The 24001-nt window shown below is 53.1% G+C and overlaps 1 protein-coding gene across 11 annotated transcripts in view; it reads left to right on the top strand.

The window, feature by feature from the left end:
• Nucleotides 1–24001, top strand: part of MPRIP (myosin phosphatase Rho interacting protein) — a 130868-nt gene that overhangs the window by 28941 nt on the left and 77926 nt on the right. For 10 of the 11 annotated variants that reach the window (XM_033091732.1, XM_033091733.1, XM_033091731.1 and 7 more), the window contains exons 2-3: nt 1830–1907; nt 3745–3810. In XM_033091732.1, coding sequence (XP_032947623.1) covers nt 1830–1907; nt 3745–3810 — 144 coding nt within the window. Of the gene's footprint in view, nt 1–1829; nt 1908–3744; nt 3811–9624; nt 9713–24001 lie in introns of those variants that run through there. The other variant, XM_033091734.1, reaches the window with a different exon arrangement.

Genomic DNA, 24001 nt, shown 5'->3' with positions numbered 1-24001 from the left:
TCTGTACCCAAAGCCCTCTTACCTTCTCTGTTCACGTTCTCAGGGAAAAGCCATGCTTCTCCTGGGGGCCTTCCGGACGCCGCGGAAGCGAGAAAAGAGTGTTCTTCGCTCACTCGGATGCTGTGTGTCCTGTAGCACGTGATCATCCTTCTCTGAGTCAGATTCCGAAGCTGTCAAAGGAGCTTGTTTGATAGAGCCTCCCGGTTTGGAGAGTGTTAAATAAAAAGCGTGTTAGGAGGATCCCTAGGCTTACTCAGAGAACAGGCCTTGTGTGTAAACAGCAGGCCGAGGGTTGGATTTTAATTTGTGTTACTGCCCTCCAAAGAGTGGTGGACAGATGGGCCTGGTTGTGGCTTTTCCAAGCCCTTCTCACCAGCCAGGTGTCTGTTTGGATCTTTTAGCTCATGTTGAGCTCCTACTGCCAGGGTCTCAGCTAAGGGGGGTTCTTTGAATATGAATATTAGCTAACAATTATTAAGCATGTAATAATAGCTAACAATTATTAAGCACTTAGAGACCAAGCTCTATGCTCAGTGTTTTCTTCCTCATAGAATTTTTTTTGCGATATAATTCACATTCCATAAAATTCACCCTTTTGAAGTGTACAATTCAGTAGTTTCTAGCATATTCACAAGGTCATGCAGCCATCTCCACTTCCTAATTCCAGACGATTTTCATCACCCCATAGAGAAACCCCATACGTGTTAGAAGTCATTCCCCGTTCTCGCTTCCTCCGGGTCCTGGCGACCACTGATGTGCCTTCTGTTTCTGGGGCCGTACCTGTTCTGCACATTTCACGGAACTGGAATCAGACGGTGTGTGGTCTGTCTTCTCTCCCTCAGCACGGTGGCTTCAAGGTTCTGGGGGAGGGCTTAGCACTTTGTGGGGGGTGTGATGTCTAACTCACATGTTCCTTTGTACCCCTGAAACTAAGAAAAAAAGTCTTCAAGGTTCCTCCATGCCGCAGCGTGTGGCGGTACTTGACGGCGTTTTACTGCTGTGCAGCAGCCCATTGTGTGGCTCAGCACAGCGCTTTCCCTGCTCATCAGCTGATGGACATTGGGGTTGTTTCTGCCCTTTGGTGATTGTGAATAGTGCTGCTGTGAACATTCATGGCCAGGGTTTTTTTGGAGCACCTGCTTTCAGTTTTCTTGGGTGTATAAACCTAGGAGTGAATTTCTGGATTGTACGGAACTCAGGGTTTAACCTTTAGAGGAGCTGCCAGACTGTTTCCCATGGCGGCTGCGCTGTTTTACCTGCTTATCTCTAAGCAGTCCTCACGTAAGTGTCATGAGGTGTAGATACAGTTAGCATCCACCCCCACCTTTCAGAGGGGAGGCTTGAAACCGAGGGTTGTCAGCCCCAAGTCATACGGCCAGTGACGGGGATCCAGCGCTCGCTGTGACCACTAAGCAGTGTCTCTTCTCCGTCAGGATGAGGGTGTTTGACTCTTGTTCACGTGGTACGCCCCGCGCCTGGCCCACGTGCTCTCACATGGTTACTGAGGGAAACGCCGTTTTCCCTCTCGGCGGCTCGGTCAGAAGTTGAGGGAGGCGTCTGTTTTTAGGAGTTCCTGTCTCTGCAGTTTCTCGGATTCCTGCTGGGTTTTGTGTTCCACTCTCCATACCAGATGCCACACGTCTCCAAGGAGCATTTTGATCTCAAAATGTCTGTTTTGGAGACTCGGCCTGTGCCTGGGGAGTGAGATGTGTGGAGTGTGCTAAGCAGAGGGGACTTCTGTTCCCAGCAGGTGTTTGTCATTCACTTGACTGTGGAGCCTGTTCTCTCTCAGGTCCAAGGCCACTGACACCTGCCCTTTTCTCCTCCAGGCAAAGCCTATTTATGGCGGCTGGCTGCTCCTGGCTCCAGATGGGACCGACTTTGACAACCCGGTGCATCGCTCTCGGGTAAGAGGATCAGAGGGGACTCCCGGGGGGACCGCAGGGGCCCCTCTCACTGCACAGTGACGGAGAGAAGAGGGACCCGGGGAGTTGCCAGTGTCTCCTGGGATGGCAGGATCAGCAGAGAATCCCCATTGAGCAAACCCATAGATCCACAGGAAAGGTCTCAGTGACACATATGAAACCTGGTGATCCCTTCAGAATGAAAAGTGCTCACACGCCTGTTCCATGGGTCAGCTTGACTCTAGAAATAGTTCAATGGAAAAGGTAAGAGGGCAGTTCAGCAAATGTTTGCATTGTGCCACTTAGGCTCCCGATTCCTTCAGTGCCAGGGCCCTGCCTCCTCCTGCAGCTCCCGCCTTCCCTCTTTTCTTCATTTTTCCTCTCTACCTCCCTCCCTCCCCAGCGAGGGGCTCAGCAAGTAAGTGCAAGTGAAGAGAGGACGTCCTCGAGGGCCAACTGCTTTTGCTCCTTCTGTCCTGGGCACCCCGGCCCCGGGGTGGGTCCCCGCTGTGCACAGGCTGCTGGGGCAGCCGGAAGGTCAGAGCTGCCAGTCCCTGACCAGTGGCTTCGCCCCTTAGGGTTTGACTCCAGTTAAAACACCGTTTTCCAACACTCTGTTTTCCGGGTGCTGCCCCCCGTACCCTATACATTAGCCCAGCTGTGCTCCGTTCTTGTGCCCTGCTCCCCTGGAGAGCCTCTGACCCCCTCTTGCTCTCTGCTGCCCCCAGCCTGAATGTACACTCTGGGGTGGGGATCGTGGTGTCCCACAGACCTCACTGTGTCTGGGTTCTTTGGGATTCCTTCTAGAATGGGTCTTGTCTTTAAGGACGACAAATAGGAGCCTTGGAAATACTTCTCGGTGAGAGTTTCTGCCTGAACACCCAGCGTGGAACCAGTCTCCTACAGGTCCTCCTTGTAAGACCATCCGAGTGTCCTGACCCTGCCGCCTGCTGTAACCAGGGAGCAGGGCCCTTCTGTTTATATTCAGGTCAGACAGAATTGCTGTTCCCAGCTTCTCATGGGAAAATCCTTAGAAACCGGATCATTCTGGCCCAAAGCAAAGAGACATCATAGTTTAGTTAGTTCCTGAGGCCCTGTTGCCAATGAAAGTATGAATTCTGTTGGGCTTTCTGAGATGCTGAAGCTAGGTCATGGATGCTCATGAGGGAAGCACAGCCCCTCGTGCTCCTTTATTGTGCTGTCAGTGCCATTGGGCCCCTTGTTCCCAGAGCAGAGGGGGCGCTGCCCGTCGGACACCCCTAGACATCAGGGTCGCTCCCCCCATCTTACTCCTCTTCGTTTTGGTTTTTGTTACGCTCACTTCTCAGTGCATACGAGAGCCTGCCTGCCTTTTCCCGTCTCCCATTCCCCGGGGACCATCAGAACAACCTCCGGTAGCAGTTTCCCAGGTTTCTTCCCAGGTGGGGAATCAGTGCTTGGCATTGTCAGGTTATTCCATGTCATGTCAGGTAATTCATCAAATCGGTATTGACACGTACTATGGGACAAGCTCTGTGCTGGGCGCATACAGAATACAAAGAGCTGACTCAGACATGTCCACCCTCACGAGCTTGCCAGTTATGGTAAACCAGCCTCTCTGTGGATCTCAGTACCGGTAACACGTGTGCAGACGCACCGGTGGTTTGGGCCTCTCCCCTGGCCCAGTCCTGGGCAACTCATCATTGTTCGTCCCGCCTGGGGTCCCGCTTTTGCTGCCATGTGCCCCAGGAATGGAAGCTGTGGAGCCAGCGTTGTTCAGCTACAGGGCTGTTAGACACACGGCCCGGCAGGCGGACATGGGCCAGACCCCTCCTAAACCCCGCTCTGTGCTCCTTTGCAGAAATGGCAGCGGCGGTTCTTCATCCTCTACGAGCACGGCCTCCTGCGGTACGCCCTGGATGAGATGGTGAGTGTCCCTTTCCGCTGCTCGCTGTCCCCAGCCTTCAGCAGGTCTTTCCTTGTGGCTGCAGCCACTTCGTCTGTGAGCACAGCAGCTGTGTGCTCTCACTTGGGCTTCCATTGTGGAGTCTGGAATTTTGGAACTTGCGGCAGCCGGTAGAGAGGACCCTTAAAACCCAGACCTTTGGTTTGAGGAGCCTTCAGTCGTCATGGGCGAGAGGACGTGGCGAGGGAGGAAGTCACTTCTATTCGAGGCTGATGGGAGTAGGGCTCAGCCAGAGCGCTGCTGGTTAGAAGCAGGGCGGGCTGTGGGCCCGGGGGCAGACGCGTGGAAGGGGAGCACGCACGCACGCGTGTGGCGTAGTCCCAAGACTGTCCCGCCTTCCATTGTTGTCATTGGTCCTGCTCATCCCATCGATCTGAGGCCTCCTGGTCATGGGGTCGTCGTTCCTGCGGTCACTGAGCCAGGACATCCCGGCTCCTTCCTGCCACGCCATCCCCAGTCTGCTTCCTGCTTCCCGAGCTGGATGCGTATTTATTGCTTGTGGTCCAGAGGCAAACCTGAAAACCAGCCAGGTAGAATGTTCTGGCTTTTCTTTCTCCACCCATTATGTCTCGACTATTTGTCTAAAGGAGATTGTTCTCTCCTAACTACAGTATGACTGAATTCCAAGCTTTATAAAGGATTGAAAAGGGAAGATTTGAGTACCTCTTCCTGTTCTACTTCAGTGCGTGAGAGTGTGTGTGCGTGTTCATTTGGGCAGCATTTTAAATTGGGACTGTCCTGGAAAATCTAGTCACACATGTAAAGTGGGTTGACGCCCTCCCACCCAGAGTTCATTGCTTTGCTACAGGGGTGAGATCAGGTTCTGGAAATGTGAGCAGGGACGACTGTCTCTCCAGGGACCTCGTGACTGGACCCCTGAATTTTAGGGTGGTTGTTACAGCTCACAGGGGAATTGGCCGTAAGTGGGTCCATTTCACATGTGGGTTCCTGCTCTTTGTGTTGTGGTGCTTTCTGTGTTTTGTTTCTGGGATGAATTAATGGGTATGATATCCAGGTGTGGAATTAATAAGTACGATACCTAGTTCTATATTGACGATCACCTCATTGGTTCCTTCTTAGTATTTCTTCCTTCTCATTCTTCTGTGAGCGTATTTGTACAATGCGGATGGGCCACAGTGGGTTTGGCCATGAAAACATCTGTGGCCCAGAGTAGTTTTCAGGTGACTGGATTGGAGGTGTCAGTGGGGTGGTGGAACTCGCTAGAGGTGGGAGCAAGGCAGCGATTCACTTGGATACTCGTTTCCTTTGAGGACCGGAAGCGGGCCTGAGGCAGGCGCAGCGCTGCTCCTGTGTGTTGTGACTCGGCTGTCGTGCCTGTCGCGCGAGCCGTAGCCCTGGGCTGGGAGCTGGGCTGCTACGAGCCTTGAGGTTTACATGGTCCTCCCTTGCCTGGCTGACCTGTTCTGCCACCCCCGCAGAGACTAACATGACAGGAGGAGCCGCGCAGGTCGCTGGATTCCATTCAGGCAGCACTGGGCAATGAAGCATCCCGCAAACAGAATTCCCTGGGGCTTTCCTTGGAGACCGATAATTCTGGTCAAGACATCTAAGTGGAGTCCAGCACAGTTCCTTCTTCCCTGCAGCTCAGTCGCACAGGCACAGAGCGTGACTACTGGGAGCTTTGTGTCGGCACGAATGCACAGCACATGTGTAGCCCGAGAGCCGCTCCAGAATAATTGAGATGGCTGAGCCTGGAGGACCGACACCTTATGTGCGTTTGTCTCCCAGCAACCTGGATGTTGCTTGGGTATTATTTCATGTGCTGCTAGGGCAGAGGGGGGACTGTGCCAGCAACGTGGGAAGAGGAAGGAGCCCCAGGAAAAACTTGGACTGCAGAGACAGCATTGAGGGCATGCACACTGTCTGGCGATGGCTTGGAGCCGAAGAGACGGTCCTGGGAGCCAGCGAGTGCTGCTCTGCCCAACTGTGGGCAGCGCAGATACACTGCACCTCCAGGGAATAAAGCGGCATTATTTCTGAGTGAAAAAAATCAGTGGCAGTTGCTTGAAATACCTTTAAAGCAATGTTTCATACAGCAGGGTTTTCCCTTATGTATTAAGAAAGTCCTATGGGGAAAGTTGCAAGGAAGCGTCTGGGTTGCACTTGAGAAGAGGCTGGGTGAGGCGGGCAGTCACGTGCCAGCTGCCCAGTGGTCAGCGTCAGCAGCCGCTGCCTGGGGCTTCCAGGGGGACTCCTGCTCCCCAGCAGTTTGCATCAGGCCTTGTTCTTCATGGCCACTCCCCAGTAGTCCAGAATCCTGGCGCTCCAATCGAGAGCTCAGCTTTCCTGCAGCCTGGACTCCTGCCTCCACCTGGAGCAGGAGAGCCTTTCAGACAGGCTCCTGTGTGAATTGAATTCCAGACCTGCTAGAAGTTTTCACTTTGAGTGTCTAGAGTGATCCTCAACTGGAGACTCATTGTGCCTCCGAGGCCTGGCAATGTCTGGACTCAGCATGGATGCTCACAGCTGCGTGGGGTGGAGGGGGTGCTACTGGCACCTCGTGGCTGGAGGCCAGGGATGCCGCCAGGCGCGCCATGGCGCACAAGACAGCCCACAAGGGAAGGATCCAGCCCGACGTCAGCAGTGCCAAGACTAAAAAAACCCTGCGAGATCTGCTCAGTGGCTTATTTACGTTTGTTAATTAAAATATAAGTTTGAGTTGCTATCACCGCTGTTCTCAAAAGGTGTGGAAGGACCCAGCCATCAGATTTCCTGGAGGGAGGGAGGTGATGGGGCAGGTTTAGCCTGCTGGCTGGTGTGGTGACGGGCTGGTCGTAGGCGTGGAGGGGTTTCCGTGGAATGTCTACACATCAGGTGACCACAGGGCTGGCAGCACTGCTTGTGCGCGGTTTTCTACTCGGGGAGCATATAGGTCCCACGGCCCAGGGCCTGCGCAGATCGCCGTGCCTGCATAATGGCCCCATCTTGCAGCTGGTCTCCAAGAGCAGCAGCTCTGAGCAGCCAGCAGCCTCCCCGGATCCTCCGGCTCCTGCAAGCTTCACTCTAGCACTCCCCCCATCCCCACTCCGCCCTCCCAAGCTAATCTTCTGCCTGTAATAAATTGTAGCATTTTATGGCTGGGCTGTTCCCTGAACACTTGGTCACAATCTCTTTCAAATTGTTTACTTGATTGTTTATACAATATTACTTTTTATTTCGTTTGTTTAAATGTTACTTACCAACTAGATTATGATCTTTTTTTTTTTCTTTTCCATTGTTGGGCCCTGATAATTCTTGGTGTCCTGCATTGTCTGGCCAGGGGCTTAGATGGCACAGATCTAGTAAATATTTGTCGAGTTGAACTAACCAACTTTGAATGCGTTGTTTGCAGCATTTCTGCTTCAGCGTGAGAAGGTAGGAACGGGGGTGCTTTGAAAGAGGGATTAGGTATGTTGCTGGGTGCTGCTCTGAATGGTTCCCCCGGCGAAGAGAGAACAGGCTCCAGAGAACTGAGGGGGAAGTTGTCTGGGCCCGAGGGGAGGGGCCCCCAGTCCCTGGGTCAGTGCCTGCCTCGGGGGGCTGTTTCGAGAGGTCTTTCTCCCTGGGGTCCTCTGCTACGGTCGATGTGGACCGTCAGGCCAGGCCCACTTCCGTCCATCCAGGACTGAGGGGTGCCTTCTCCCGGGCAGCTCTGAGATAGGACTAACCTCGGAATCACTTTTCCTTTTTTGGGAAATATTTTCTCGAAACACCCACATACCCTGTAACTGGTGGGTGTGGAGAAGAGGCAAACTTCCCAAAAAAGGGAAAGAAATTTCCCGAATGCAGGCTGAGGTGAAGTGGGCTCAGGGCAGCCTCGCAGACCAGTGGGGCCGGGTCCCAGAGGCCGCGCCTCTGGTTTTCAGGAGTGGATTGAGGGAGGATCGAGAAACCCGAACTGCTGCCTCTCTCCTCTGCTTTGTTCCCCTGTAATCTGCACATTACTGTACCCAATTCTGCACTTCTCGAGCTTTGGGGGGAAGGCTAACGTGCTGGAGAGGCAGAGCACCATGGTCGCAGGAGATGGCTTTCCCGGAGAAGCACCAAATCCAGAGGGAAAGCAGGGCCCCGAGTTTTAGAGCACGCTGGGCTCTTGCTTTTATGTTCTCCTCCTTTTCCTCCTGGAAGCCAGGCAAAAGTGATGATCTAAGGTTTGTTTATTTGTTTCGTTTTTTAATTATGGTAAAATATATGTAACAGAATTTACCATTTTTATTTTTCTTAAGAGTACATAAGAAACTTTGTACATTGAGCACATTCACGTTGTGGAACATCACCTCCATCCAAAATGGAACACTGGCCCTGTTAAACACTAACTCCCGGCCCTCTCCCCTCAGCCCCTGGCAACCCCTTCTACTTTCTATCACTATGATTTTGACTTGGAAAAAAAAAATTGTGGTGGTCTATGCTCTTGAATCCTGTCTGCTGAAACAAATTGATATTGGGTCTCTCCTGCCATGGAAACCGTGGCGAGATGGTACCCATGCTTCCGTGGCAGGTGTGTGGATTCTCTGTGTGGGGGGCTTTTCTCCCTCCTCTGCCTTCAGAGGCCTTGAGAATCAGGCCAGCCCAGAGCTGCAGGACGGGGGACGGGGGTGTGCTGCTGAGGACCGCAGCTCAGGTCACAGCCCGAGACGTGGTAGGGAAGACTCAGCTCCTGGGTACTTGCGTTTCTTCAGGGGAGAGCTGTGGTTTTGTCGGGCCCCTAGGATGCGGAGGTCCGGCCAGAGAAGTTACTCTGGGAGGTCTGTGCTGACATGTGAAGCTGTAAGCTTGGTCTGAACGCTCTTCAGAGGACGTCGCGTCCCAGCAGGTGTCTGGCTCCTTTACGCTTTGCTTCCTGTTGGACGGAGTCCCGCGGGTGCTGGGATCTCAGGGCCTTCGTTCACTTTGTTCTTGCTAAACGGGGCTGCTTCTGGTGCTGAGTCCAAGCCCTCAGCAGGACGCGGGTGCCAGGGCGGCGGGAGAGCGCGGAGCTGGGGCCCCACAGCTGCGGCTTTCAGAACCTGTCCTGTAGTTCTGTGCTCCTCTGCAGCCAAGCCCTCTGTCCCATCACACATTCTGCAGATATTCCCCTGCGTGGGTGTCTCCTGAGGACGAGGCCCAGGCATCCACGGTGTAACCACTCTCCTGTGGTGTTTAGGAAGCACTGACATTTGAGAAACCCTGCTTTAAGTTCTGGCTTGTCTCCCTCCACTTGAAGCTCTCTGGACAGGCTGATGTGTGTGATTTGGGGGTAACCACATAGCCAAGCGCTGCAAGGGAAGAGAGGACACGTGGCCAAAGCAGGTCTCTGTCATGGTGAAGCTCACAGCCCGTTGGCACCCACGTGAACAGGCCGGGGTTAGACCAGAGCAAAACCGCGGTGCGCTCGCTCTTCAGTGTTGTGCGACCTGCGCCGTCAGCAATGCCTTCTAGGAGGAAGTGGGGATTGGCCAGCTTCCTGCTGTCACGGAGAGGGGAGGAGCGCGTGCCCCCCCAGGCACCATCTTCAGTGGGCGTCTCACAACGGCATGGCTTCATATGATTATGTACATTTCACAGATGAAGAAACTAAGGCTCAGCGAGATCGTGGGGGCAGACCTTGTAGGGACAGGACTGCAGTTTGTAACTAGGTGAGGTGCCTTCTGGGAGAAGAATGTGACCCTGTCCTCTGTGTCCAGTGGTGCTGGCTCGGCTCGCGTCTGCTGCCCGCGTGCGGGCGGGGAGTGGCGCTGGCCGAGGGCCAGGCCAGCTCGGCATCCTGCCCGCCTCAGGTGTGTCTGCAGCCACAGACCGGCAGCCACAGTCATTTCCCTGGTGTCTTCAAGCTCGTTGTACTAAGCTGACTTCAGGCCTGCTCTGGTTTACGCGTGAACGGAAGGTCAGAGATGGGTGGGAATCAGAACGGTAGTTAGCCCTGTGCCTGTCTGAGGGGCAGAGGGGCTTCCTCAGACACGGGAGCTTCGTGTTCAGAGCATGGGATGGCGTGGAGAACCACAGACGATGCGTCTCATGTTGTTAGACGTGTTGTTAAGTCTGCCATGTGCTGGGCCTGCTTTGGCCTTTGTGCTTCTTTCCCACATGGTTTTGGCCTCCAGGGCACAGAGGCAGGCCTGCTGTGTTAGGTGCCCGGAGCCCGACGGGGTAGGAAGAGTGTTGGTTTGGGAGGCCGGTCAGTGGGGCTTTTAATGGGTTCCTCTGTTGCCGGCTGAGTGGCCTTGAGCAGGGCCATCCTCTCTGCCTGTTTCCCTCCGTAGGGACCTTGCGGCGGTGCTGGGCCTGTGACGAGCCTGAGTGTCCTTCCTTCCGCCTCCGCTCAGCTGCTCTTTCCCAATCCCGTGCTTGCTGTGCTCATAATGGTAGTTTTAAAAATTAACTTTGAACTCAGAAGTGTTTCCCACCCTTAACACTAGCCCAGTGAGCAAGACAGGGGCTGCTAAAGGGGGAGCAGTGCCCCGGCCCTGCAGGGGCCCCACGTTCCGGGGTCTCGGCGCTGCTGCAGGCACAGGCTGGGGGCTTCTGTTGGTAAGTGGGACGGGGCGCTGTGCAGGGCCTTCACACAAGTTTGAAGCCTGTACAGCCTGGTGCTCCTTTCCTTGCGGTTCTGGACCAGTCCCAGGGCCTCCTTCCCAGCGCCCCCGCCCCCCGCCGCAGTGAGGAGTGTCCCCGATGGGTGGCCGCCCTCCTGCGGCCGAGGTAGCCACATGCCCGCATGGGCAAGGCACCTCTTCTCGTGTTGACCATTTAACACCATATTTTTTCAAAACAATGGACTTGTTTTTTTGAACATTTGCCCAGGTTGGCTGATGCACTCAGCCATCTTGCTAGGTGAACCCTGAGACCAGTGCAGGGCTGATGTTTGTGAGGAAAAGGGGAGTGTCGCCGCGCGGCGGGGGGCCTGGCCTGGGGGTGTGCAGGACTCGGGGACCGCCCCGCGGCGTTCAGAAGGTGCGTCCGGGTGTGCCGGGTGTCTTACCTGCACCTGCTTTAGTTTTCTGGACGTGGGGCCTTAGACCTGAGTCCCTTAGCCTGTGTGTCCTTAATCATACAACTGAAAACAGTTTTCGCCTCTTTGGGAGGGATGTCGTAACCTTTAACTGCTTAATGACTCCTAAGTATGTTGAAGATAAAGTATAACCTGTGAGTACACATTGTGTCTGCCAGGGCGTCCTCGGCTGGAAAGCGAGGTGCGGCAGCACTCCTTGTGTTTGTGTCAGAGTCTCCCGGCGGCGGAGGCGCGCGCCGGAGGCGGGCACTCAGAGCAGCGTGAGTGAGCAAGGGGGGCATAGATGAACCCAAGTAGAATCGGGAACTGTTCCCAGCTGACACGAGTCCTGCTGTCAGAAGGTCGGAGCAGTGGTGAAGCCCAGAAGTGGCCACATGCCTGTTCTCCTTAAGTTTTAGTCACTGTGATGCGTGAGACTTCACCCAGTATGTACCTTGCAGATGTAAGGACGTTTTCTGTCAGTTTCTCTGGGACCTTCAGTGCAGATGTTGTTCTCCGAAAACTGGGAGCTGAACTTGAAGTCTCTCCCCTCCTGTCCATTTCATGTAAGTTGGGGCGGAGCTGGAGACACAGGCTTGTGAAGACATTGGCCTGGTATTACTGGAAGTGCAGCCTCCGGCTCTGGTAGCTTTCTCTGGTCATTGACACCCTCTGCGCGCTCGCTCAGGGACTTTTCCACATATATTTTCCAGCAACAGCTGGGGTTGGAAGCCACCGATGGTTGATCCTGGGCTGTTTGAACACAAAACAGAGCAGACTTCTGGCGGGTAGAGCAGAGGTGTTCCTAGAGATGACCTCAGTCTGGACGGGTGGGGAGACCCAGGGCAGGCGTCACAGGCTGGCCCTGGGGGCGCCACCAGTAAGTGTGTGGTGAGTAGCCAGGTTCCCTGATTGCCTGGTCCCACTCTGTGGCCTGTGGGTTGCCTTTTGGGGAGGGGAGTTGGTGGGGAGGGAAGGGCTGACATTTTACGTGCAGGGCCCTGAGTCTGGGCTGTGCAGACGTCTGCACGTACGGTGTTAGGATCTTTCACATGGATGACCTGAGCCTTGCAGAGGAAAACACTAGAGAGGGACATGCAGGAATGAGTGGGTGAGGAGGGTCAGGTGGATGGGAACAAATCAGTGCCTGCCAGGTGACCCTGAATCATTCTCAAAAACCAGGAGACGCTCCAGATCATACATGACCCTCCTCCCTCCGCCCCTTATCCCCAGAACACACCTCCCTGCGGGCGTCCCCTGCAGGACAGCGAGCTCCTGGAGGCAGGGACAGGACACTGAGTCCTAGGCCCCATGGGGAGAGAATCTCAGCGCCTGCCAGGGGGCTGCTGGGAGTCAGTCGGTCTGCCATCGTCCTGACTCGGCTGTGATCATTTTATTCAGAAGGCCTCCCCCTGAGAATCTGCCTTCTTTGGCTCTCAGACCTCACTGAGAGGATTTGGCGACTTCAGGTTGCCCCAGCGACTGCCTTTCGTCTCACTGGGACAGTCTGCTGTGCTTACCTTTCTTCCCAGTTATGTAAGGGGCGAGTCAAGGACAGCAAAGTCGTGATTAACTGCCTGCCTGTGGTGAGTCCCCGTGAGCCATCATGGGATAGCCATGGTCTTCTCTGTGTCCCCCTTGTGCCTGCAGCTACGGAGTAGGGAGACTGCTGGGCACCCACGATGAATTAACAAGGAGACTGAGGGTGGGTTTTCTTCCTGGTGTCTCCTTGGAGCCGTCTGGCCAGCCCTTTGTGCACAGCTCTTAGTGACGGGAGGAGGTGACAGGGAGGGCGGAGCGGCAGTTGTGTTGAGTTGGGGCAGGGATTTCTGTACCGGGATGGCAGCGCGGATGCGCTGTGATGGGCACCCTCCTTGGAGGTCCTCAGAGGTGTGGGCGGGCTTCTCTGGCTGCTGCAGGGGGCGCGTTTGTGATAACGGGCTGGCAGTCCCTTCTCCTCAGAGTAATGACTTCATGTAAGAGGAAAGTAAACAGCTTGGAGTAATTGGTTAGGAAACTAAGTAGCAGCAGGGAAAGGAGTGTTGGAAAACTCATTTTATGGGAGTTAGCAACAGAAAACATTTGGGTTGAAAAACGAGCCACGTAACTAGCATTAGTGTACTCGTGTGTGTGCGTGCACTGCCCGCACTCGCGCACACGCCCGCTTGGGCAACGAATGCGAAGCCAGGCTGCAGAGTCCTCCCGGACAGAATGGTCGGATCCTCTGTGCCCCCGTCTTCCCGCCTGGCCTTGTCGTCTGCTTTGGGCTTTCCTGGGAAATGGGCACCCCAGCAGCGTGACAAGCCGGGCCACTGAAGGGATCCGTAACGTGGCAGTGTCTTAATCTCTCCTGCCCTCACTCCATTCCACAAAACACCTTTGCAGGAGAATCTTTTCTTTGGCAGGGAAAGGAAGGAGCTGTTCTTAAAGGTGGGGCTGCTGTCTGAACGCAGGGGCTGGGTCCACTGGTGGCATCTGAGAAACAGTGGAAGCAAGTGGGGTCAGTTAAGAAAGAGGATACCCTTCACATTATGCCACGTCCCGACCTGCCCGAAGCACTGGTCCTGCCTGTGCCCATTGGTGAGTGATTCCTTCACGAACACCTGTGGAGTGACGTGTGTCAGACGTGCTTCATTGGAAGGAATAGTACAGGTATTACACAGAGTTGTGCTGTGGTAGTTTCCTGTGGCTGCTGGAACAGATGGTCACAGACTTTGTCTTCAAACAACACCGATTTGTTCTCTCACAGTTCTGGGGGTCAGGAATTCAAAATGGGGTTCACAGGGCTGCCAGGGTGCCGCAGGGTGGAGGATGGGGCTGGCTCCGGCTCAGTCCCCACCCTGTGAGCCGGGCCCACACACCCTTCCAAACCCAAGGACTCCAGGGCTCTGCCTGTCAGTGTCTGCGTGCCCTGGTGCGGCAGGAGGAGCCCCGCAGAAGGCCTTGCACCTTTGCTGTGTGACTGGTGCACGGCTGTTGGATTGCTGACACCCGTGGAGTGCACGAAGTTTCTACAGCGTATCGGCTGGCTTAGAGACGTGACCAGGGGCAATTAAAGGGCTAGGCCACCTCTTCCTCATTCCCCTAAGGCAGCTAGTGTCCGAAGAATCCGCTGGGGTGGGGTGGGGTTGGACTTAGGCCTGGGTGTGGAGGATGTGCCCGGCCCCAACTTCCAGTGCATTCTCGGGAGGAGGCTCAGCCAGCACTGCCACATACTTGGTCCCAGGGACGTAAGAGGCTGTCCTGGTGTATCTGAAGGGCCCAGGGGAATGGTAGAGGTGGGATGGTGTTAGGGGACCCCTTGGAGGCGGCCTTTAGTCCAGCCTGACCTTCGACAGGTGAGGAAACAGACCCAGTGGGGAGGAGGGTTCTCCAGTCACCTGCCAGCAGCTTTCAGGACATGTCTGCACCTTGATGCAGTGCTCTCACTGCCTGGAACAGGGCAGTGTCCCTAAGGAGCTGTGAGTTCCCGAGAAACAGACGCACTCCCACGTGTCCTGTACCAGCAGGTCGTCGTGTGTGCAGTAGGCGCTCAGTAATGTGGGCGGCTTGGAACTGCGCTGTCCAGGGTCGTACGGCGGTTGTGGCAGCAGCGTGCTGCACGCAAGCCCCTCGCGGAGCCGCCTGGCTTAGGGCACGGGGGCTGCTGGGGCTGTCACCTTGGGCACAGTGGGGGTGTAGAGATGGGGGAGGGCCTGGACTTAGGGTGGGGAGAGTGGCGCCATGCGTGTCAGGAGCATGCATGTGGCGTCTTGTCTTTCGGGTGCCTCCATTGCAAGATGGAGATGAGAACACAAGCCATACTCTATGAGAAGAAGTTGGGAACACAGACCGAGGGCCTACGCATGGTTTCTACATAACACTGACATTGGAGAGATGAATGTCAGAGTGTCAGAGTGTCACTGTAAACGGAGTTGGACTGTTTTATGGTGAGGCCGTGGCGGCCCCCCCTGGGACAGGCACGTGTGGGGCTGAGCTTCAGATGGGAGCCCTTAGCAGGAAATGACCCAAACATCTCACGGACCTCACTTGCTCAGGCTGGCTCTTGCGCATGCACAAGTTCTTTCTTTTCCGCTTTTCTTTTTCGCGCCTCTCCCGTCCCCTCTCTCCCTCCCGTCCCCCTCTCTCTCCCTCCCGCTCTCTCGGTTGGATTGCCCATATTATCTTATTGCTTCCTTCCAGTGTGTTCTCCAAGGCACATTCTCTCCCTCCTCTGAGCATAGGCAGTGTTACAGTGCAAAGTACAAACACACAGTCACCGTTTTCAACTAAACTTCCATCTTCCATGCAGCCAGACTCAACTTCATCTGCTTTATATCCTGAGACTTGGTATAGGAGTGTGGAAAGCTCGTGTTAAATGATCAGAAAAAGAGTCACCGCTGCGAGTCTATGCAGATACATGCTGATGGGCGTTTATTCGACGTAAACAACAGTCCTGTACCAAGGATTGGGTTTAGAAAGGTGTACATCTGTAATCCTTTGTCTTCTCTCTTCTTATTAGGGTGGGAAGGGGAGCCGGAGAGGCCAGAACACGCGCTCCCTGATACTCCTTTCTTTCTCTTCATTTGCTTCCCTTGGCCCAGTGGTCCAGGCCACTGCTGTTGCTGAAATAAACACCAGTCCTACCTTTCCAGAGCAGGAAAAGAGGAGTGAAAGTTTCCTCTCAGGATCACTCAGCATTTTTATCTTTCTTTCCTGTGTGTGCCCTGTAGGGAAAGACACAAGCTCATATAGGTGACATCGATGGACGTTGGGATATCTTCTTGGATGGGACCTCTTGTCCTATTGCTGTGGGCACCTGTGGAGGCGAGGAGAGCAGTGTCCGGCCAGACCAGGGAATGGCTGTCCCCGCTGCCCAGAGGGAAGAGGAGGGCTCAGTTAGAGCAGAAAGGAACGGATGTGCAAACACGTATCTATTCTCTTTATTCATTCACCCATTCACTAGCCATTTGAGAGGTCATGGGTGTTTGTTATTGAAGGGTGCTGTGAATATGGCCTGTGCAGTGATTTGAAAGGATTGGAGAGGGGACAGGTCTGCGTACAATGGGAGCCTTTTGCTTTATTAGTATATCTGAACATCTGATAGCGTGGTAGCACCTTTGGTCATGCTGTTTTCCTTCATATGTTGTTAGCCTTCTCCCATCTGGGAGAAAAGCATCGGCCTAATTTTAGAACACATCCAGTTATTTGATTTAAACTTTATATTAAACTCCAAAATCAACTGTTCAAACTGTAACAACCTTAGAAATGATCTTTCCACAACTCCTTCAGGCAACACGTACACTTTCCTCAGCGAATGCCCTATTGAGGTCTTTGACGTAGGGGAACAGTTCTTTATTCCTAGTGGCCTTCCCCCATGAAGGCAAGAATGCAGGAACGCACATTCTAAAGAGAAGTAGCCTCTAGAGCCGACTGCTTATCCGAGGGACCGGGTGCTCAGTCTCGCAGACCCGTGGAACTTCTTTTACGTTCTTATCGGTGTGACAGTGGGCAGTTTGGAGGGTGATATAATCCATATCCATTTCTGTCCTATAGCTCACTATTTACCTTGGGATCTTACTGCGCTTCCCGACCTACATGAAGGCTAAAAATGGGCCACAGGAGAAACTTGAAAGGCATCATGGGGGCTTTTTTCTTCCCCCAGAGTAATTTGCATAGAAATTTTACAGTCAAATATGTAAGTACGAGGCTTATACAAGAGTCCACTACCCTGCCCCATTCTTCCTTACTCTGGAGCCTGTTCCCAGAGGAGGCCGTTTCCTACTCCTGTAGCTAGAGAATCCTGGTGCTTACCTGTGTGTTTGTAAATCACATGTTCATACCGCTGCCTCTTGAGTTTTTAAAGGTAGTGTTGTGCGCCGTAAGATGGGAGTTAGTTCTTTCCCCTGCGTGGCTGCACTACACACAACACACACGTGCATATGTGCAGGTACGTGCATCCCCTCCCTGCTGCTCGCACCCTGCCTCCCTCCTGCCAGTGAGTGAAACTAATATTGGGCTTAGTCAGTACGTTCAGTTACTGTGACCAGGTGGAAAGTGTGCACGGTCAAGCTGTGTAGTAAACTATGGTTCTGTTTCTTTTGGCATTTGGTGTCTCTTGCAGTTATTAATTGCCCCCCCTCATTGTTTGTCTGTTTAACTAACCTTAATTGAACTCTTAACTTCCTGACAGAACTATGGAACTGCCCTGAGTGTGGGCACGTACCCTGGTGTGCTGGCTCCTTTCTGTCATGTGTCAATCCGTCGTGGAGCCTTCTGGCCTCGGGTCCCAGTGGACTAGCCCTCCTGCAGGCCTGCGCCGTAGCTCAGCCTGGCCTTGGCCTTCCTCCATCACCCTGCAGGTTCCCTTCCTCCTTCTCCTGGGTGCCTTGGATTCAGCTCTCTCTCCTCTCTTTTTCTGTGGGGGGTGTTACTTGAAGTAACCCCCCTTGACAAAGGCACATGAGCAGAAAAGTTTTGAGACCTTGCATGTCTGAAAATGCCTGCCCTACCCACACTTCTGGTCGATAGCCGGACTGGTTATAGAATGTTAGATTGGAAAGAATATTCCCTTGGAATTTGAAGGTATTGTTCTTTGTCTTAACTTCCACTACTGCTGTTGAGAAGTTCATGTACCAAAGATCTGATTTCCTGATCCTTTGCAAATGAATGAAATTTTCTCTCTGAAAACTTTTAGGAGCTTCTCATTATCCCTTGAGTTCTAAAATTTCATGAAGATATGCCTTGGCATTGATCTGCTTTCTTTCATTGAGCTAGAAGCCTGTGAACCTTTCCGTGTGGGAAGTTCTGTCCTCTGGTCTAGAAAGCTTCCTTGTATTTGTTTCCTCTGCTAATTTCCTTTGCTTCATTTTCCTAGGATTGCTGTTATTTTGGCTGTCGGTTCTTTTGGACAGAGTCTGTAATTTTATCGTTTTTGTGTTGCTTTGTCACGCCTGAGGTTTCATTAACCTTGCCTTCAGCCCTCTGTTCCAGCTAATCATATTTTCATATTTTTATTCTGATTCTTATGCCAGCAGTCATAATTTTAGTTCTTAGAGCTCATTTTTTGTTCTCTGGATGTCCATTTTTATAGCATCTTATTCATGCTTCATGGATGCAATACTTTCTCTTAATTTCAGTAATTTTGAAGTTTTAATCTGAGTGTGACCCTTGGCCGAGAGCTTGTATTTAAGAATGAGGCTGCATGTGAAGGGTGTGTGTAGGGGGCCTTGCCTTAGAAGGACAGTCAGGCAGGGACCCTGGTGACTTTAGGGGGACCCTCAAATGTCCCCAGGTACAAATCCTCTCATCTCCAGTCTAGGGAGACAGCAAAAGGACTTGGAGTCGGGGGTCAGCTTTCAGGACGCAGACTTGCAGGGGAACCGTCCTCCTCCTCCCCGCAGTGGGCCCACTGCCTAGTGCGGAGCCCCTTGCAGACACCCACCCTCTGGTTGCTGTTGGCAGGAGCTGGGCCTCGGGGTTTCTTCTGCGCTCGCTTGGCTTCACCTCCTTAGTCAGAGGTGCTCGGGCCTCCAGGCCCTGAGCTTTCTGGTGTTCCAGGCCTCGTCAGCTGCTTCCTCTTCCTTTCCCTCAGAAGCTTCCTCTAGTCACTTTCCCATGTATGCAGACACTTCCTACAGTCCAAAATTTAATAATCTCACAACTGCTGCTCTCTCTCCCCCCAGTTTTTTGTCCTTGAGAGTTTATATTTTTAAAAATTCCTTGTGGTTATTTTTATTAGGGTTTTAACAGGACCTTGAACATACTGCCATATTCGTTCGACCCTCGTGCATTTCAGGAATCAGTCTGCACACTGAGGGCGTGTACTGGTTTGCAATGTGGGCAAGTCCTTCCTGCCTTCCCACCCCTCTGTTTCTAAGCTATTGTTCCCTTCTGTTCTCTGTCCTTGTTTTGTTCTGTGTGGGTCATGTTCCTGTGGGTCTGTATAGCTCTCTGTGTATGTGGTAGTGGTGGTGGTGGGTGAGGGAGTGAATGCCTGCCTGCCAGCCAGTGTATGTCGTTTCACCTCCTGATTTACATGTACTGCCCATAGTTTGCTTCAGCCTCTCGTATGAAGCAGAGATTCTTTCATAAATACTTGAAATTTCAAATTCTTCTTGTTGGAACCCAAGGGTTAATGATGACTGCTATTCCAAAAAAGTTACAGAAAGAACGTTTATCTAATCTTCTCTGGTGAATAAGGCCCTTTACTGATTGGGCCCCGTCACCTACTTCTACCAACAATAGACCCTTGTTGTCATGCACCAGGCAGGTTCTGCAACTGATACTCTGGCTGCCTTGAGAAATTGCCATCAGGGAGATCTGTGACTTGGGCTTGTTCTTACCCAGGGCCACAGAGCGCTGTCGTCTTTTCCATTCTTCCCCACACCAAAAAGTTTTCTCGATGACTCTCTGGGTGCCTTGGGAAACCATAGAGAGGTTGAATTCATTCATTCACTTGTTGCTCGCTTGCTGTGTGTCATAGACGGACTGGGAGTTAGAAAAATAAAGATGAAAAGTGTCCTTGCCCTCTAGGATCTAATAGTCTGTACTCAGGGAAAAACGGGGGGGTCAGCCATCATGGGACACATAAGTGCAGAGAGAGAGAGAGAGAGAGAGAAGGGAGGGAGGGAGGAGGCAGGGGGGGGGAGTGGAGGGAGGGGAGAGAGACACCTCATACCCTGCAGGCCACAGGAGCCAGGCTGGTGAGCTAGGCTCCCTGGGGAGGAACAATTAAGAATATTCTGTAGGTGGAGAGGGAGGTACTTCTAGGTAGAGGGAGTGTCTGGTGCTTGGAAGTACGCAGGCCTCCCTTAAGCACTGAGCAGAAGATGGGGCTAAGGAAATAGTGATTTTTCACCCCTACTGTCCGAAATAAAACACGTTCGTGGTGAACAATTTGGGAAACAAAAAAGCACGCAGGAAAACCAAAGTTGCCCGTTCATCACCCAGAGATAAAAATCTGTGAATATCATGGTTTATATATTTTTTAGGGTGTTTTTATACTTACGTGAGGCCTAACATGAAGAATTTTTAAATGTGTATTTTAATAGAAATGTTCTACCCAGCGGTCCCCCCACTTTGAAGCACAGTCTCTGTTAGCTCCACGCTCTTCCATCAAGTGGCTGCACTTGATTCATTTATTCCATCCTGCCGGACATTCAGGTTGTTTCCAGGTTTTCTCTTTTCTTTTTTATAATGCTTCAGCCAACACTCCCAGTAGAGTCATGAGTGCAGAGAGTGTATGTTCTTGAGGCAGTGGGTGCTTACTGCCAGAGTGTGCTCCAGGAGTGCTGCGCTCTGCAAGCAGGAGAAGGGCGTCCAAAGTTGTTCCCTTTCTTCTCCATTTTCCTTTTCTCCAGGTTCAATGACCTGATTTTGTAGCTGTTTTGCAGGTTATAGAGAGATGCTTCTTGAGTGAGGCACCCCACAGACATTTAAGAACATGTTTGCGGTCTCAAAGAACTGAGGTGGCCTGACTCATTGGAAGCCTGCAGATAACTGAACATTTTTACTTTAGATCGGGTTTGATTCTTTCACTGTCAACCCGGATCAGCAGCAAAGGGATCTGAGGTGATTGGCACCTCACCCCCGCCCCTTGTTACCTCCTGCTCTTCTGCTGAGAGTTGGGAAGGCTGAGAGCAGGCAGCAGAGGGCTGACGGGCCATTCCGGGGCGGGGGTGGGAGGGGATACCCACGGTCTGGGTCTTACTTGGTGCCCCCAACACAGATCTGAAGTAGTGACGTTTGCCCAGCTGTTACAAATGTGGCAACCCACTAGACGGTAGTAGAGTGAAGCGGCCTGCAGGATCTCAGCTCAGCTTCTTTCTCCTTTTCCTTAGAGTCTTTTCCTGTCGCTGCCACACTGCAGGCCCCTTTCTCCAAACCGCCCATTTGGCCTTTCAGGATTGAGATGGAAACAAAGTCGTTTCCGGCCTCAGAAGCTCCCTGTTTGCTTAATTCCCATGTCTCTAAAAATATCTGTGAACCTCTTCCTGCCCTGTCTCTTCCCTGCAGAATCCACTTCTCTTTCCACCCCTCAACTTTGGGGGAAGGAATAAAATCTTCTACACATTGCTCTCTCCAGGCCCAGAATGGAGTAAATAAGAAACACTAAGTTTCCACAGCTAAAAGGGGGAAACTGCCTTTGTTCCATCTGAGAGCTGCCGCTGTGCCTGGTCCAGGTCCGCACTGGAGGTCCTGCCTCCTGCTCTGGAAAGGGAATCAAGGAGGAAGCAAGGGGGACCTTGTGTGTGGTGTCGGAGGGAGGCCAGGTCCTCCTGCAGCAGGCAGGCAGCCGGAAGTAAGTCTTGCTGTGGGAATGAAGGCGGCTTGCAGGCCCCTGGTGGTGCCTGTTCAGCACTGGCTGAAAAAGAGTCTGTGGAAAGCCTCCAACCTCGGAGCCGCTGCCTGAGGCTCCCAGAGCTTTCTCAGGCATTCCTGGATTGGGACGGAGCCTCAGACCCCTGCCCCGCCCCGCCCCAGTCCTTGGATGCCTGCCTAATATGAGGCTTTATTTATTTCCACATTTTCCCAGCTCTGTATAGAGAGCAAGCAAGTGGATGAGGCCTACAGATACTCCGAGAGCATGGGGGTGGGGTAAGGGGTGGCTGGGGGGAGAGGAATACTCAACTGTCTGCTTCCTTCATCTGGGAGGGGAGGGGAAGGCTATGGAGGGGGGAGCTAGGGCAAGGAGCTGCCAAACTGGTGGCTATGGAAGAATTTCTCAACCCCCCTTAGAAACCCAAAAATAGCCAAGGTCAAAGGCACAGACCTTGCAAATGGGGAGCCAGCTGAAAGCCATTTGCTTCTCAGCCCCTCCTTCTTCCTCCCTCCTCCCCCCTTCCTCTGCAGGCCCCGTCTTTCCAAACTCTTGCCCAGTTTCAGAAGGAATGGGCCATCTAGTACTGCGCCCTCCCTGGGTCCAGCAGAGAACGCCCAGTGTAACCGAGTTACACTGATGGCACCATATCCTAATGTGAAAAGCTGTCCCTCTATTTGCTTTCCTTGTAACCGAATTGTCCTATTCAGATTCTTAAAGTGATGTAAACCTGTGGCTAAAATGTAGACAATTGAATATACATAAAGACTGGGTTGGATCTTGAAACCAAGGGACGCATTCTCATCTAAGAGAGCAAATGCCACGAAAATTGCTGCTGTACAAATGTTTTTCTCAATTATAAATTAACATGTTGTACAAATTTGTAAAATCAGGAAAGCGTGAAGGTGAAAAGATAAACTGACTATCCCGAGAACTCTCTTGATACGAACATTTTTGGGTTTAAGTGATAACAGGGCCCTTTTCTGGTTTACCTTGTTTAGAATTATTCCCAAAGGAGAAATCCTTCAGGCGTCACATCTCTGATGGCAGCCTGTCACGTGCCGTCAGCAGAGGGCGTGCCTGAGTGGCCCTCCTTCTGGATGGAGGGGGCCACGGCTGGTGGTCGGTGGTGCTGAGGTCCGTGACCTCTTGGAAGCTGTCGTAGTTCGTTGGGCTGCTGTAATAGCCACCACAGACTGAGGGGCTTATAAACAACAGCTATTTATTTCTCCTGGTCCTGGAGTCTGGAAGTCCCGGATCGGGCTGTGTGTAGCATGGCTGAGTCCGGTGAGGGGCCCTTCCAGGTTTCAGAAGGCCGACTCGGGTCCTCACATGGCAGAAAGCAGAGAGAGGGATGCAAGCTCTCTGGTGACCTTGAATACTTTTGTAAACTTACCAAACCTAATTTTTCTCATCTGTGGAATGGGGAGAGTAATAACAGCTTTGGGGGATGATTGTGGATATTTAAATGAGAACTCAGTGGAGTTACATTCCCTGTTTTCCCTGCCACCCTCCTGTTCCGTTGGAGAATTCATCTCAGGCAGTAGGGAGAGGGGAGACGCCGTTTTGGCCCTTCGAGCTGCAAAGGCACGCTTCGCCCTGAAGGTAGGTCCCTTCCTCTCAGGTCCAGGAATGCCTGCCAACTGCTTAACAAGCAGACCTTAACATTTTGGGAGTATTAATGACCAGGCTTTTAAAAAACCTATTTTTTCATGTTTTTAAAAGAAAACCGTAAACATTTTGCCAGTAGCAAGGACTCCAACTGTGCCTATATTTTCCCTTTTGTTGGGAATTATTTCTTGAGGGTAGAGCTCTAGAAATAGAACTTGAAAGGCCAAAGGCTGTTTATACTTCCCGATTTTGTGGCATGTTTGCAGACTCCTCCGGCAGTGGCGGGCCAAGTTCCTCTGGGGCGGCCCTTCTCGGACGAGCTCCCCGCAGCTGTGCCTGCGCGGCCCAGACCCCGTCGCCCCTGCTGACTCCCAGCGGGTTGGGGGTCTGGCCTAGATGAGGCTTGGCTTACCTGTGATTCGAGGGCTGCAAAAGAGGGAACTTCTGGTAGGGGATAATCACCTGAGAGGTGTTTCTAGGCTCCCCCGCCCCATTTTTAAGGGCTGTTGCTGTTCAAGGTGGCCCGTTAGTGAGGACCAGGCCTCAGGGTAGGAAGGTGGATGTGCAGCAGCTCTGCCGAGCTCGCCAGGGGCCCCTTTTGTCCTTTGGTCTTCACAAGCACCCGCCTTGTGTTCCGTTCTGTGCCAGAGATTACAGGGGACCCCAAAGAAGGAAAGCTCCGATGCTGCCGCCGCCTGCCCTCCACAGGATGGCCGGCTTTGCCTCGCTCCCGGCGTTTACGAGGAGCCAGTGACCAGTGACGGCCCAGGCTTGAGGCCTCACACGTCGGCCCTGTGGTGCGGAGGAAGGGCTCTAGGCCAGGGTGTGCGTGGCTCCGCGAGTCACTCCCGCCTCATCTGTGCGCGCTGATAGCCTCCACGCAGGGCCCTGAGAAGGCAGCGAGACAGCCGATGGCCGAGGGGCGTCTTGTGCTAGTGGCGCGCCCATCCTCCCTGTCCTTGCGTTTCCCACCCAGCGGAACACCCGGGGCTCCGCCAGCACCCTCGCTGGGCTTTTGGGCCTGCTGGGCGGCGCAGAGGTGGGTGTTCTGGCCTCAGGTCTGCAAAAGCAATTGGATGGGATGCTTCTTCCTGCCCTTACCCCTCCAGCCCCATGGCCTGTGGCTTCACCTCATTTATTGACGTCCTTTGTAACCACTCTGTCTAGCAGGGGCTGCTAGAGCTGACGCCGTTTCGGGACTCACACACTTAAGCAGCATGTGTCCCGACGTCGATGGCTTGGAGTGTGCCCTCCTCCCGCCATGGGCTGCCTCT

Source organism: Rhinolophus ferrumequinum, chromosome 21 (assembly GCF_004115265.2).
Source record: "Rhinolophus ferrumequinum isolate MPI-CBG mRhiFer1 chromosome 21, mRhiFer1_v1.p, whole genome shotgun sequence".
Classification (NCBI taxonomy): Eukaryota; Metazoa; Chordata; class Mammalia; order Chiroptera; family Rhinolophidae; genus Rhinolophus; species Rhinolophus ferrumequinum.
Note: the sequence above shows the minus strand (reverse complement) of the source record. Positions and strands in the feature narration are given on the sequence as shown.